At 39.0% G+C, this 16,759-nt stretch overlaps 2 protein-coding genes across 3 annotated transcripts in view; one reads left to right on the top strand and one right to left on the bottom strand.

Moving 5' to 3' along the window:
* The window catches only part of CC2D2A (coiled-coil and C2 domain containing 2A), a 91,012-nt gene extending 85,341 nt beyond the window's left edge, over positions 1–5,671 (top strand). Inside the window, exons 34-37 of the mRNA XM_054581952.1 lie at positions 369–491; positions 1,673–1,731; positions 3,452–3,629; positions 5,483–5,671. Coding sequence (XP_054437927.1) covers positions 369–491; positions 1,673–1,731; positions 3,452–3,629; positions 5,483–5,671 — 549 coding nt within the window. The remainder of the gene's footprint in view (positions 1–368; positions 492–1,672; positions 1,732–3,451; positions 3,630–5,482) is intronic.
* Positions 5,672–9,547: 3,876 nt separating this feature from the next.
* Positions 9,548–16,759, bottom strand: part of FBXL5 (F-box and leucine rich repeat protein 5) — a 35,887-nt gene continuing 28,675 nt past the window's right edge. Inside the window, exons 10-11 of one of the 2 annotated variants that reach the window (XM_054581953.1) lie at positions 16,220–16,368; positions 9,548–10,337 (exon numbers count right to left, since the gene is read on the bottom strand). In XM_054581953.1, the coding sequence (XP_054437928.1) occupies positions 10,261–10,337; positions 16,220–16,368 (226 nt within the window). In that variant the 3' untranslated portion in view covers positions 9,548–10,260. Of the gene's footprint in view, positions 10,338–10,530; positions 10,560–16,219; positions 16,369–16,759 lie in introns of those variants that run through there. The other variant, XM_054581954.1, reaches the window with a different exon arrangement.

A 16,759-nucleotide genomic window follows, 5' to 3' on the forward strand; every position in this document is an offset into this window, starting at 1 on the left:
ATATAGCATTTAAAGAAATGTGGTGTCAAGTGCAGTTCCACAATTGTCCTAAATAATAAAATTTTGGTTGAATTTGTCACCTTACAAAGAAGCAGAATAAAGTTCAGGATTCAGAGGACCTGAGCTTGTGTCCTGGCTCTGTCCTCAGTTTTCTCTTCCAAACATTGACAATGTCTATCTCACAGCATATTCAGTTATCACCTGAGAAAACTTTTTCAAGAGAGATTTCCAGGTGCCAGCAGGTGATTCTGATTGCAACCCGTTTGGGGAACCCGTTAGTTATGGAGGGTGCTGTATGAAGCAGGGATCTGCCTCTCCATACACACATGCGCACACACACGTGCTAATTTGAGTCCTGTCTTTTTTAGATTTGGTTTAATGTTCAACGATATGATTCACCACTAAGGATAAATTTTGATGTCACCAGACCCAAGCTATGGAAATCTTTCTTTTCAAGAAGGCTTCCGTACCCTGGCCTTTCCAGCGTCCAGGTATAATTCTTTTAATGGCAATTAAATGTAGGCAAAGCAAGGAAAGAATTTGAAGTCTCTGTACTGGGTTGCCAAATATTTTTTGACCCTTAATTCTACTCCTAAATATTTTGTATAAAATATGTTTGTCTTTCAAACTTAGCTGAGCCTCACTCACCATAAGAAATAACCATCATATCAAGAACCAGTATACACATATGTAAAAAACCTTTTGACATAAGGAGTCCTGTGACATAAAAAATGTCACAAAATATACTCTATGTGAATGTTCAAGTTCTGGTGTCAACTCACTAAATGAATTTCACAGCATGATCTACTCATAAAATATACAGGGGTCCTGGGAGATTTCACGTAGTAAACGTAAGAATTGTTTACTATCTACTTTGAGAGCTGGATATACATATGTATACTGGGTGTGTAATATAAAATGTGTTTCTCACTGTGATCAAACCTTTTTTCAAAAAAGGTTTAAAAAAGACCGTCCTGAGAAATTCTCCCATGCGTACAAGGTGACATATGGAAGATTTTTCACAGGAACGAGGTCTGCGAGAGCCTGGGAACTGGAACAGGCTAGAGATAAATCACAGTACACAACAGAGTATCTTATAATTGTCACACAAAAGCATCAATATTAATTTTAGTAAGCACTGTAAAAATGTGTTTGCTATTATTTCTAAATATAATGTTAAGAGAAAAAGCAATACTCATCAGATAAAATTATTACAGTTTACAAAACATACAGTATATTGTTTAGGAACACACGTCTGTAGTAAAATCACACACACATTATTAATTGGCCTCTCTCCATTGACTATAATGTAAATACCATGGGGACAGGGATTTTTATTCACTGCTATATGCCCCTCACCTGCAAAAGTGCGTGACGCATGGTAGGTACTTTATGCATGTTGAATGAAAGTGCTAGAAAACAAATACACGTCACAGTTACTTCTGTGATGAGAGAAAAGGGAAACTGGGGAAGAACTACACAGCACTATAATTTATTTGTGATGTTTTACTTAAGATGGGTTGTGGGTGCATTAGCATGTTATTTTATTCCCTGTATCTGATTGAATGTCTTTAAGATTTCCTAATTTAAAAAGATCTAGAAAAGGATGTGTAACTATTCAAATTAGGTGTAAATGATTTCTACAATTTCTGAACTACTTCCTCTTTTACAGCCAGAAGAGCTGATTTACCAGGGCACAGACAAAGCAGCTGCAGCTGAGCTACAAGACAGGTCACGTGATACCCGTTAACGCACTTGTACTCGGTCAGGAGGAGCGTAATTCCAAACTGGACAATTCTCAGCCTGCAGCAATGTGAAATAATTTGGGCAATTAAATTTTAATTCATGTTTATAGACCCCAGGTACAAATGTGATCTCTAAATCCCATGGCTGAAAAGATTTTAGCATCGGCATGGTATGGGACAAACAAGAACTCCAGAGGTGCTAGGCAGTTCTCCAAAAGTTCTGCCTCAGATTAGAGTTCAACATCATATTTTAATGGGTCTTGTTCAGACATATAATCTTCAGCTTACACGTGCCTCTTCCTCCAATTAGTGGCTTATTGCGCTTTAGCTAGTTTATAAACCTAAGACATATGGAAGGTGCGTACCTATTGGAGTCCCTAAAACCATTATAACCCTGCACGATAGAACTTCTCCAGTTTCACAAGTGTGGGAACTGAGGCTCAGAGGGGCGACAGGCTTCGGGAGCGGAAGGGAGGTCCTGAGACGCGCCAGACCCAGCTGCGGGGCCGACGTGCCCTTGCTGCTGCGGCCGCCGCTGTGCAGGCCTCGCGTTGGATTACCGAAGACTAAACCTGGCCTCGCTAAAGGGGTTACTGCCTACTCGGAAACACCAGTGTACTCTCAATTTCAAACTCGAATGAAGCTTTATTTGGTCCGCCTAGCCAAAAAATTCTAAGAGCGTCAGGATACTGCTGGTTAGACTCATCGAGTTCTCCAACATGGACGAGAAGTGCGAGGCAATTCTTGCTCAGACCGTCTTGAAACCCAACACAAAGATACGTGCTATGTGCCCAAAGAGAAGGGGGGTCCTAGAGCTCCCGAGTAACAGGGGGCTGGCTGGGCGCCTGCGTCTGTTTGCTAAGGGGTGCACAGGTGCTTTAAAACCGGCAGGGCCCCAGTTCAAATCCCAGCTCCCCCCGCCATCACCAAGTCATTTATCCCACCTCAAAATGTCTCCTTCTAAGTAAAATTGGGAATGTGCTCCCCTACCTCACAGGATTACAGATAGGATTAAATAAAAATGTATAAAAAGCACCAACTAGCACAGTATCTAGTGAACAACAGCTCAATAAAGGGTAGCTATTTTCTTTCATTCTGTGTTCAAGTTCACACATTCTTTGGGCCCAATACCCATCATATTAAACTGTAAAGCAAGGTACCAGAACTTAAGTTGCAATGATGATATTTTAAAGACAGTATTAAGGCAATTCAGAAAAACAGTCCTCGTGAATAGAAGGCACCAGGGAAGCGATCCATAGGCAGCACTCGTGGCCTATGCGAAGCTTTCCACATAAAACCCACCCTTCATGCCTGGGTCTCGTTTGTCTGTATATATGTTACCAATGAGCAAAATGATAAGAACATGCCGTGATAACACACCTTTGGCTGACTGTATTGAATTTCGCGGTCCCCCTTACCCAGTGTTCCCTCTTTTGCGGTCCCCTTCAAGCACCCGCTATGGCCCTTAGGCTATCTGTCCTTTCTACTCTGAGTCCTCAGGGATTAGCCCCCATTAAGTAGCAACTATGACTTGTGAAGGGACCGCGCCACCTCGAGAAATGCCATTATGTAATCACGTGAATGCCCACTGCACACAAATGGGATTTTTAGCTATAAAAGTCAAATCAGCCAAAAAAAAAAAGAAAGAAAGAAAGAAAAAGAAAAGGAAGGAAAGAGAAATGGAATTTATTTTTTTTTATAAACAGGATTGAAAAAATACTAAAAGAAAAAATCATGGACTGGAGGCCACGGCACCTGACGCGGTGGAACAGGTACTGCACCTCCACGCTGCGCCACTTCCTGCCTCTGCTAGAAACCCGTCGCGGGGAGGAGGTAGACGACGACCACCGAGCGGAACTGCTGCGGCAGCTCGGGGACTACCGGGTAAGCGCACACGCCTCCCGGCGGAGCCCGCGGCTTCCCTGTTTCCAGTGGGAAATTGCTCCACGGTCGGTGTAGGGTCATCAAACTCCTACGCTGGCCCATCCGTAAAAGAGAGGATAAAAAAGCTGTGGTAACACTTACACCATTAAATACTACCCAGCCCTAAAGAAAAGGAAATCTTACTTTTCCAACAGCATGGATGGACCTATAGGGTATTATACGAAGTGAAATAAGCCAGTCAGAGAAAGACAAATATCACATGATTTCACTTAGAATGTAATGAACAAAATAGACAGACTCATAGATACAGACAACAGACAGCTGTCAGAGGGGCGGGTGGGGGGCTGGGTGAAAGAAGTGAAGAGATTAAGTGGAAATTGGTAGTTGCAGAATAGGCACGGACATGTGGACTGAAGTGCAGAACCTGGGCAGTTAACATGGAGGTAGCAGGGTACGGCGCCAGGCGGGTGCTTGGGGCAGCGAGGGACCACCCTGTGCGGTGCGTGGTTTCTGACCGCTTTGCTGTGCATCTGGAGCTGGTGCGGAATGGTATTAAATGTAGACTGTAACAGACAAACGTTTTAAAATCCCACATTGCTCTACAAACTACACGGATGAAGCAGCACAGACTAAAACCTGTGATTAAAAGTTCAAATCTAGCCCTGGCTGGGTGGCTCAGTTCGTTGGAGCGTCGTCTGTAACTGAAAGGCAGCGGATTCGATCCCAGGTCCTGGAGCATAAGGAAGGCAATCAATTGGTGCTTTCTCTCATCAATGTTTCTCTCCCTTCCTCTCTCTAAAAGCAATGAAAAAGTGTCCTTGGATGAACATAAAAAAATATTTTTTTAAGTTCAAATCCCAGTAATTAGCATATTATTGAATAGCAAAATAATACCTTTAAAATGAAAAAATTTAATAAGACGATCCTATGGAAAAAGTAACTTTTAAAAAAAGACATTGCAAATATTAAAAAAAATGAAACCATCTGACTAATTCATGTTAGAGTCAACTGTGTATAAAGGTAAAACCAACTCCTCTCAATCAGGTTTTCTAAAAGGATGCCATTTTATACTAATTACTTTTCATTGCTAAGAAAAAATCCCAGGAATAGACAATATATGTTCTCTACCGACCGCTGGTAGTGCTGTGTTCACAGCTGGATAAAACCTAGAAAGCAGACCCAAACTAATAAGACAGTACGCATTGTTGGACAGTGTGAAGCTGGACACTTGATTCTAGTCACTGACTTAAACATACCCTTTAAGGCCAGGTTTTCAGCCAGGATGTTCTTGAGTGACAGAAAAGTTAGTTCAAACAGCCCTGAGCAGTAAAAGTAACTTAAGTACAAGTCAGAGGGGAGTACCCCTAGCCCTCATCCCTGTGACGGCGCACCCTCCCCCGAGCTGGCTCTTCCCGCGGTCGCAGAGGCTCCCATAGTTGCAGGGCGGGCTCCCGGCCACGGCTGTGCACACGCGCTGCCGAAGCAGGAGGGGGCCTCTGTGTGCAGTTACTCCTGGCAATTTCCCAACACTCACTTGGAGACTCGCTGTGATCCCATGCCCACCCCTGCAGATAATCTCTGTGGCTGGGGGCAGAATGCAATGATTAACTTAATCTAGGCCCCCAAAGTTACACGGGCTACTGTGCAAACCAGGGGCTACCAGAAGAGGAAAGGGAGCAGCGGAGGGTGACCACCGGGTGTCGTACACCAAGTCAGTATGCTGGCAACAACAAAAGACATTTGGCCTGTTTTCTGTATTACTAATATACAGCTGAACAGAAAAACAACTAACTTTGAGATCTAGAAAGACTTAAGAATATTATTAAAATTTGTTTTGTTTTCTTTCCCTTCAGTTCTCTGGATTTCCCCTTCACATGCCCTATTCAGAACTGAAGCCTTTAATTGAAGCTGTGTATAGCACTGGAGTACATAATATAGATGTTCCTAATGTAGAATTTGCTTTGGCTGTATATATCCACCCATATCCCAAGAATGTTTTGTCTGTTTGGATCTATGTTGCCTCCCTTATACGAAACAGGTAATTTTTTCAGTGTACACTTTTTGTATCATGTGAACAATGAGAATATTTTTCAGTGATGTTGATCAATTACAAGATATTCGCAAATAAAATTTTCGAACTATAAAAAAAGTGCTTTTATTTAGTAATCTGCCTTGTCTCCGCCACTCTGACACTGAAATTTGGTGACTCCCCAGGCCCCCCTTACACTGTGAGCTCCGTGGTACCCTGCCTTTGTACTTGCTCGCCTGCTACTTGGAAGCCTTTCTCTGCCTCTCCAGCCAAGTATCAACCGTACTTTTAAGGCAGAGCAAAGCTACTTTTCTGAGGGAAGGAGGAACAACTCTGCAACATAAAATTATTTTTAATGCTGAGTATGTCATAAAACCCTATCCCACAGAAATACTAAGCAAGTACACACATGCACACACACACTCACTGACTGAAGCAACACAGCATTTTAGGGGGAAAGGGGAATATATTTATTCATCAAAAGGGAAGTAGTTTAAAAAATTAAGACATTGCTATGGACTGAAAGATTATATCCACCCCCCCCCCCCAATTTCCTACTTTGAAGTGGTATTTCAATACCTTTGTAAATGGTATTTGGAGATGAGGCCTTTGGGAGGTAATTGGGTCATGCGAGTAGAGCCCTTAAGATGGGATTAGTGTCCTTTCAAGAGACAGGAGAAAGCTTGCCTCCTCTCTCTGGCCAAGTGTGGATAATACAATGGGAAGACCGGCTGTCTGCAAACCAGAATGAGAGCCCTCACCAGAAACCAGATCGGCCAGCACCTTGACCGTGGACTTCCCAGCTTCCAGAGCTGTGAGAAATAAATGTTGCTTAAGCGACTCAGTCTACGGTATTCTGTTATAGCAGCCCCAACTGACCAAGACAGATAATATAGTAAGCCATTAAAGAGGATTTACCTTTCTTCAAATCGACTCTTTAAAGCTGGGTCCAATTTAGACACATTAGGAAGAAAGTCTTAATTTTTCAGAAGATTTTATTATTTTTAGAGAGAGGGGAAGGGAGGGAAAAAGAGAAGGAAAGAAACATCAGTGTGTGGTTGCCTCGCACGTCCCCAGCTGAGGAGCCGGCCTGCAACCCAGGCATGGGCTCCAACTGGGAGTTGAACCAGCGACCCTTTGCTTTGCAGGCCAGCACTCAATCCACTGAGCCATACCAGCCAGGGCAAGAGGATGCAAATGTACATGCTGACATGGAAAGATATACACAAAATAGAAATACATAACGCAGGATTTCTCGACAGTAGCACTATTGACATTTTGGGCCATGGAAGTATGGGTACGGGGGTGGCCGTCCTGTGCATTGTAAGCTGTTTAGCAGCATCCATGGCTTGCCTCTACCCACTAGATTCCAGTACATCCTTCCCTTCTGCCAGGTGGTGACAACCAAAAATGTTTCCAGATTTTGCCTGATGTCCTTTATGTCCTGATGTCCTTTATAAAGTGCCTCCAGTAGAGAACAACTGATGTACCTGGAATAAGATCTCACTTAAAAAACAAAGACAGAGGGACCAAATTAAGGAAAAACTTTCACTTTCAGCTATATTCTCCTTTGCTTTTTACATGCCTCTGATACCTCTACTATGAACTCCTAAGGGACAGTTTGAGGACTGACCCTTAATAGTCATTATCAATGTAACAATAGACAGAATGGCACAGTGGTTAAGAACACGAACTCTAGAGAAATCCTAGTTCTGCCCCTTAAGAGCTGGGAATTTGTGGACAAGTGACTTAACCTGTTACTTATTTTCCCCATATAAAAGAGCGTGGTAATTACATTACCTGCTCCATCACATTGTTGTGACGATTAAACAAGCCGGTACATTATGAAGCACAGCTGACCCTCGAAAAACACAGGGGTTTGGGGCACCAACCTCCCAAGAAAAGTCTGCGTAGAACTTTTGACTTCCGAAAACCTTAGTTATCTCTCGGTATCAAAGGAGGACTTGTTCTAGGACCCTCCGCCCCGCCCCAAGAATACCAAAATCCACAGATGCTCAAGTCCCCTATGTAAAATGGCGTAGATCAATGGCGTATACAGTTGGCCCCCCACATCCTCAGACCCCCAACTGTGGATCAAAAACAGAGAGGTATTTATTGAATAGAATCCACATAGAAGTGGAGCCACACAGTTGAAACCCAAGTTGTTCAAGGTCAACTGTATTTAGGACACTGCCCAGCACTGAACACCTGACATTTGTCAGGAACCACAAGGCACTTCGCATTAACTATTCCCTTTTATTCTAAGAATGAACAGTTTCAATAATCAATGAAATCAATCACAAAACCCAAGGTAAATTTAAACCAAGTATATATAGTGTATCATTAAATATTAACCATCTCCACAAGTTAATAATGAAACAGAGATAATGGATAAAAATTAAACGCAGATTACGCTGTCTCCCCATGCGACTGGAGGGAAGGCAGATAGCAGAAAACCAGTTCTCACGTGACAAGTGCCAACACTGAAGTCGTTCGATTCAAGCCTGCCGAGTCCTATTCAGTGGTTTGCTAATGTTAAGAAGCACAGGACAAAGCAAAAAGGAGGCACTTCAATTACCTGGAACCCTTGGGGAAATGAGCTGCTCAAATTAATTAATTTAAAAGGATAACATTTAGAGCCAAGTCCTGAAACACCATTTAATCATTTTTTTTACATAAGTATTATCATAATTTTCCACCCAAAATATTATGCTATTTTCTGACTGGGAGATAAACTTTGGTCCCCCCATCGATGACCCAGCGCATGGTTATAGATGAGTAATTTTACCACGCAGTTCATACAACTACAGATAGGATGAAGTATAAGATTGGATGGCACTCACCGCAGAAATATTCTTGTAGTTTGTTTTCCTGAAACAGTCCCTTCTGTCAACTTTTCAAATAAACTTTACTAAACATTTAAAGAAATAAAAATACAGTAACTACAAAAGAGTCAATCTTACAAAATAAAACTTCTGATCCTATAAACTATTTAATAAGCTCAGACTTCCTTTGAAGTACTGTAAGGGAATCAAGAAAGTTTTTCACTTTGTGCTTAGGCTGGACTTTAAAGGACAAGACACGGCGTAGCAGTACCACAAAAGACATAACTAAAGTTTAAGAGCTATAAACTCAAAAAGTAAGATGGTCTGCTTATACACCTTCCCTGCAAGAATGTTTGGTGGTTCCATCATTTGTTTTGCAAATGTTTAACAGGAGTGGGATCAAAATGAGAGACCCCTTAGAGAAAGGTAAAATTTCAGAGAGTCATGAGACAGCCACCCTTTAAAGCTGATCTTCCCTTAGAGTGTTTAATTCAAATGTTAGTGAAACAAGCATGAGTGGGTTCTCCCTATTTATTTGCCCATCAAATGATTCTTCTTTCATCTTTAGACCACTCTAGGATACAAGTTTTCTCTTAGCCTGAACTGAAACCTGTCTCTCTATAATTGGTGTCTCTCCAATTCCTCCAACAAAACAAACAAACAATACCTGGGATGACAAAAAAAAAAAAAAAAAAAAAGACTGCAAGACTACTTCCTCTTCTACAGCTGCGCATGTATTCCGATGGCATGCCCCAACTATTCTCCTCTTTGTGACAAAATCATATATAGCATGTATAAAACTGACTCAATATGCACCTTTTGAATAGTAGGTTTCCACTCGCATCATCTCTTCACACGTCAACGAAAGTAAGCTTACAAATTCAAATTTTGACTACTGCACAATTAATTTCAAAAAGACGATTCAGCTCAACAAAATTAAGTATCTGTCTAAAACTATCAAGGTCATGATTTTGTGGGAGCTGAAATATTTACTCCTATTTCACACTAAATTAAACCTGCATTGAGATTTATAATAAAATCAAAACACAAAAGAAATTAATTGGTAAAGTCCTCAAAGTAGATTTTATTTATACATTTTTTCAAATGATTGTGGAATTTTTAAAAATCCCTCTCAAATTTGACAATTTGGGGACAGTGGTAGGAACCAGGAGTTCTCTGAAGCTAATACAAATAAATTGGTGCTTTACCAGCTCACTGAGCTACCACCAAGAAGCCAATTTGTCCTATAATCTTAAAGAATCTGACATGTGGGTATGTTTCAACTGGCCCGCTGAGAATTGTTCAAATAAGGAAACATTATGGAAAAGAGATTGGTTCCCAAAATGTGCAGTCTTTGAAAATAAAACTTCAAAAGTGTATGTCTGAAAAGATCTGCAAAGCTTGGTACAGTGTTTATATAGAAAGAGAACCAATAACCCCCCCACTGACTAAACTCAAAGTAATCTAAAAAATACTTTAAATGGCAAGGCATTAGTGACATTATTTTCAAAGCATCCAATTTAAGAGAAAGATGATAAAACTGTCCTTACTCTTATGAAAAGACCTAATCCCTTTCTAAAACAAAAACAAGATTTGCAAAAGAAACAACACTGTACAATTCACTGGTAAATTAAGATTTCTGAGGCTGAAAGGAATGGGGCCAAAACAAGTCACACTCAAAAAAGGGATGGTTAACACAAGAAATGTGCTACAAGTAAAGTGCATGAAAGGAAGCCTGCTCAGCTAAATGAAGTAGACAAAAGTCAGGAGTCAAAGGTCATTCGCCAGAGCGGCAGCAGGCTCGAAAACCACACTGCAAATTCTGGCATCCGCTGGCGGTATCAGCATGAGGACCTGTATAAAAACAGAAAAGTGTGAAAGGAGGAATTTCTTAGAGAATCACATAAAAATAATCTTGCTTATGAAAGAACTTAAAGCATTGATTTTTTTTTTTTTTTTTTACCAGCGGTACATTTATAACATAGAAGTAAAATCTCACAATGAGTATATAAAAAATTATTCAGAAACAAAAATTGCCAATAGCTTGCCTTTAACATATCTGTCATGCTCCAAAAGCTAAATGAATGAAAAAGAGAAATAATATTTTGGCAACATTCTTACAAAGTAAAACTCTAAGAAGATAACACACAGGCCCCAAGGCCGGACCGACTTAAACGTATATTCCTTATACTATGAACATCCTTCAGAAAAATAGAATTAAAGCAAAAACAGCCTTATCTGTAACAGATCAGCTAAAGAACCCAATATTGAACAATTATATACAATAAACATTTTATTGAATATTTTAAAAACTATATAGACATAGGCTTAACATGTTTGTTTGTCGTATTTTTAGCTAACATCTGCAGCCAAAATAAATCATATGGTAGGGTTAAGTGAAATTATCTTCCAGAATTAAGTATATAATGAGGATTAACTAAATAAACATATCTAAGATGTAATAAAAAATGTGATTCAATTACAAAGAAGAGTAATAACATTTGTAGAAGAGCTGACATTTTATCCCAGTCACATTATGCTACCCAGACACTGGATAAAAGACCATCAGGGAACATAGCTGTGAAATTAGAAAATGTCAGAAAAGAGATATCAGGGCATATATTCAAATGTTAATTACTTTGAATAAATCAGTTTTCATCAAGGCAGATAAATGTGAAAAGGGTTATTTTAACAATATTGAAGCCTTTCAGTATGTCTGTACCATGAACAAATAAATGAACACTTTAGTAATTCTTTACCCATCTATCAGAACCAAAGTTCTTAAAACTGTAACATATAAGGATCATACAAGAAGTACATGAAATGGAATTTTATTACAGACCATGTCAAATGGGTTATAATTGGAAAATGGCAGTACCATGTCTAGACTGACTCCTAGCTTAACCAGAGACATTTTAAATTGGCTTTGTTTTGTTTTTTTAAAATAGTAATCCCTTGCAAAAAGGCCACTAAGCTAATACCAACTGAACATGTGGAACACACTTATTTCCAATACTTTAACTTTTCCTTGTATCCCTGAAATGGCATATAATAAATACAAAGGCCAAATTTCTTAGGATACACAATAAAGCATAATGTTTATGTATTTCACTATAGAAATGATAATATATCCTTAAGTATAAAGAAACTAATGAACTTTACAAACACGTGGCGCTACAACAGCTTATTTCATTTACTTTACATTCAACTTTAAAATGGTTGTGGTGCCTGGGATATGGGGAGCAGGTATGGAAATGAACAACGGTATACGAAAGACTGGCCACAGGTTTGCAACTGCTGAAGCCGATGATACACAAACATTCATTATGTTAGTCCATGTTTCTATGCTTAAATTTTTCCACAAAAAGTCTAAAATTATTTCAAATATAAAACTGCATTAGCACAAGCCTTTTTATTGAATCAAAATTAAATCTATTTTTAAAATGATTAGTTGAAGGTGTTGAATACTTAAAAGTCACAAAGTAGCATTTTTGTTAAGACTATTTTCCCTTAAAATGAGATACAAGGTTAGTCATTTTAACCAAAATCAAAACAAAATTTCTTAGTACCTATTATCAGGTATTTATTAGAAATGCCCTGATAAGAAATCCCATGGTTTGAAACCCTTCCCCCTCTGTCAACCTCTGGCCTGGTTCTGCCCCGAATACCTTTTCGGCCTTTAAACTTCCAACACCCTCCACCCCTCCACACTACCCCTTCTTGTCTTGCCTCAGCCCCCCGCCCCCCGCAACCTCAGCTGCTGCTGTGCCCGCCAATCGGCCGCCCAGTGCCTTTCTTCAAGACCCAATCCCCGGCTTCCCTGCCGCTGTCCTGCCCTGACACTGAGGGATGAAATGCTTGAACTGGTGGTTTTTGCAAACACGTGTCCAGTTCTGATTTTTGCAGTATGTAATTCTATTCCAAATTTTTAAAGAATTAAGAAACAAGAGGAACAAGATACAGAGACTTTGTATAATTCTCCAAACTAAAACCCTCGAAAATGCTTCAAAATGTCTTTTTAGTGATTTCAACAATGACCTAGAAAAAAAAATCAGAAACAATGACTGAAAACAATAAAAAGTGAGGTTTTTAAGGGAGAAAATAAAAGGGAGCCTACGACAGAGCCAGCTGGATTACGGAAGCTATTCTAAAGATCCCTATCTTTCCAGCAACACACAGCTTTTTAACGTACACCCCAAAAGACAGAGGGGCCCAGCACACTCAGCCCCCACGCTGGCCACCCGGCTCTCTCTTTGCTCTCAAATGCTAAGGGACTGCAGCAGGGATAGAGGTGAAAGAAAAAATATGTGCCCAACATGAGGGAGACAGCCACCCTGTCCTGTCCGCGGCTGCTCATTTATCACAAATCAAAGCCCTAGCTCACACTGATGCGGCATGTGTCCCCTCCCTCAAACATTCGCTGGGACATCTGCATTTCAATGGGATTCTAAGTGACCAGAGTAAACACAGGGAATTAACATGTCAGTGTTTTCGAATGTGAAAGGAGAAAGCCTGGAGCTGTAACAGTAACTACAATCCCATCAGAAGGTCAGTGACAGAGCAGGTGTCTGATCCTCACAACCCATCAAGGTGATGCCGCCCACGAGGAGACTGTGTGCTGCTGCTGGCCCAAGGCAGGTAAAAGTGAAGACACTTATTTGGGTTAGTCTCACACTGCAGAAAATGGGATTATAACAGTTTCCAAAGCCTACAAACCGTAAGCAATGTTAACAGTAAGAGCTTTAAGCATCACATAAGAACCATTCGGAAAAGGGAACACATGGACAACAGAGGAAGGGAGGTAGCACTGGGGAAAACAGGATTAAGACATGTTACGTTAGCGGTGGTTATTTACCCAAATTCTTATTATTGAATGTTTTCCCTTGATATCAAGCATCTTACTTATGCTGTATATCTGCACTTACCTTCACTTACCTTTAGTTCCTCTTTAACTTAAATTAGAAACATAAGAGAGCAAATCGTCTGAGACTGTCACCTCCAAAATTATGCGCTAATCTATCTTAATTCATAAATTATACACATATTGAAATGTAAATCAATACAAAAAGTTTATCTGCTATACTGTTTAAATGTACTTAAGGGCTCTAAAACTATGCAATTCCATTTAACACTTCTTAAATGACATTTTTAAAATATTGTGGCTAAGAAGCCTTCTCTTATATTTAAATCACAACTTATCAATTAAATAATAAATTTAAATGTCATGAAGAATCATTCAGAAAAATCAAAAATGGCATTTTATATCAATGTTTAGTACAGTGTCTTCCTCACAGTAGGTATTGTTTAAATACTGCATTCGATTACTAAATCATCTTCTGCAAAATCTCTGCTAGTGTTTAGGAAACAAATCATTCTGCTACTTTACTTATCACTAACTATTTAGATAATATTGTTCATCAGTATTTACTTCTTTTAGTTAGTAACCTGGTAGTTAACTATGTAAACTTTCTTTTGACAAAATATATTTTTAGTTAAATGTTAACTCTCAAATATTTGAAATATAATTTGTCACCTAAGTATGCTCCTTACTATTCTAAGACCATACATAAAGCATATTGACTACTTCCGAAAATAATAAAGATAACACTTAAAAGAGCTCCCCAAGCAGTCACTGTTTCCTGTACAAGTTGAGCTATAATGAAATATACTGAATCATGTCATCTTGCAAAACGGGATGCAAAGCAACTTTATTCTAACACTTTCTAGGCTGCCCATGTCTTTTAAAGGAAAAGATTCTATGAGAGCAACTGGCTGGAACTCTGGAATACAAATTAACATAAGTCACCCCGTAAACTTTAAAGGATTATTTTCCCCACATGATGCTTTATGAAGCTGTAAAAGGAGACTTAATATTGGATTACACAAGCACTGTCGATTCCCTTTCACACCTTGCGAAGTCAGATATCGTCACAAAAATTCATTTATTAAAGATTACCACTCACTTAACAAAAACCCTAAAATTCAACAACAGAAATGCAGCAGCTCCTCTGGAACACTTTAAAATTTATATATTCACAATCAGTTAAGATGAAAGAAATTCTAACATCCTAACAAAGTGCAAAAGATTTTAAGTATTTAACTTTATCTCATCATGTAAATTATTCAAAAAGTTTAAAAAATTATACACACAAAACAAGTAGGCAGATGATAAAAATGAACTGAGACCAATGTCCCCACCCCATAACATCTCTATACACAAAAATATGTATAACAAATTAGGTTGTGAGATTTATTCCCACAAGCATAACCTATGCTGAAATCATTGTGGACAATTCACGTGCAACATACTTATGTTTTTCTTATAAAAACAACTGCTTACTGATTGTTTTTCATAATATCGCCAATAAGCCTTAGGAAGTACAACTGCACCTACAATGACAAAGCTGCACACTAAAAATTAAGAAAAAAAAACTCTCTTCTCAAACTCACTGCATCCATATAAGGGAGCAAGTCCCTCACTATAGCAATCATACTTTGTTTTTGTACACTTAGCAGATTGCAACTAAAATTTTAGATATTCATTTCGCCACTCCTTGATTATACACTAAGCTCAAAGAACAAAGAATTGCTCCAGCTTCGTGTTGCTCTTTCAAGACATCGAAAGTCATCTCCTGCATCACCAATGTGATTTCAGAAACAAGAGACCTACTATCTCCTGTCTCTTCATATATATATATATATATACACTCTCAAAAAAAGTTAATCTGTGAGAAGAGCAGATCTGCTATCTTCTCTGCCGACTGGTATGCCACTAAAGAAGAGACCGCTCCTTCAGTCTTCCTGGCTCCTGTCCGTTGTTCTGCCTGAGAAAAACTCAGTTGATCTTCCCATCATCCTAAGATGAATCAGGCTCAAAGACAACAGTATACGGTGTTAAAAAGGTAAGTGTGTAGCAGGCTCTGCACCATCTAAATTTTTTTCCAGTGATAAATACAGAAAGTTGACTTGCTTACTAGCAACTGAGAGCAACTTTTTATGCTTCTGGGAATTTTAGTCTCTCTTCATTGAATATCAAATGCTCAAAAGGGCACTATTTGCAAAAGCATATGGAACGTGTCCATTCAGGGTAGGGATACACTTAAAAATCCAAACAAAAGAAAAAAAATCAAGAAATGTTTATCTGCTTACTGTTAAAAGCAGGTTCAGGAATCAATCTTCAAAACACTCTAAGACTTTTAGTCGCGTCTGAAGCCCTCAAAGCAGTGAGATCTTCCTTGACTGCTTTGGCACCAGACCCAGGGTCCATGAAGAGCTGACATTACCCGTCCTCTTTTTTCTACTGCATTTTATCAAGTTGTCCTACTAGAAAACTGAGTCTCTCTTGCCTAAGAAATCAATACATCTAGAACATCAATACATCTACACTGTTAATGACTGCTATATCATTCTGGAGGAATTTCCCAAAACTTAATCAGAATTTTAGTATTTCTATGGTAACTTGCCATTTTGGAATGACTAAACTATTACATATCTCAAAAATCTGTCAGAATGAATATTTAAAATATCCATTTAAAATTACTTTTAAAGAAGCTAATTAATGAAAAAAATTGTGGTTTTTAAATTTTATTAAATATAAAGGGCTAAATCTGAAAATTAAAAAATGTTTGGTAATTGGAAATCTAGAAAACTAAATAGAAACGCTAAGCATAAGCCGAATTGTTAAAATTTTTAAAATCAATTCCTTCAAAATTAATCTCACTGTTGAAAGGCATTACCGTTAATGTTGTCACAGTAGTAAAAGTATTCATCATTTAGAGAAGGACATGCTGACACCAAATCCTGCAGGCCGGCACCAGTTACAGTAAGACAACCGGAGAGGTTAAGGTGCTCCAAGTAAGGCAGCCCTCCTCCCAGAGTCAACACCCTGCAAGAGAAGCAAGTCAGCAATTAGGATACGTTAACACACGAAACCTTGCGTATTTCAACAGCCCACCGGACCACCACTAATAGACCTTTAAATTTGGTGGTAAGAAAATTTAATAAGTTCCATAAAATATGATAACCTCAACGTTCGGCAGGAATACACTAAGCTGTGTAAGAACAGTGTTTATATACAATTGAAATTAAGTTGGTTGTCAAACTAGGCTGTTTTAAGCTCTGTTAATTGTAGCCCAATGATAACAAGAGAGAAAATAACTCTAAAAAAGTACAGAAAAGGGGAGAAAAGAGAACCAAATGGTGCATTTATATATATATATATATATATACACATATACATATAAAATCTTTAAACGTAAATCAAACACTTGTATTGA

The sequence above is a fragment of the Pteronotus mesoamericanus genome, unplaced genomic scaffold, assembly GCF_021234165.1.
Source record: "Pteronotus mesoamericanus isolate MK-2021 breed Mesoamerican mustached bat unplaced genomic scaffold, CSHL_Meso_final contig_68, whole genome shotgun sequence".
Lineage (NCBI taxonomy): Eukaryota > Metazoa > Chordata > Mammalia > Chiroptera > Mormoopidae > Pteronotus > Pteronotus mesoamericanus.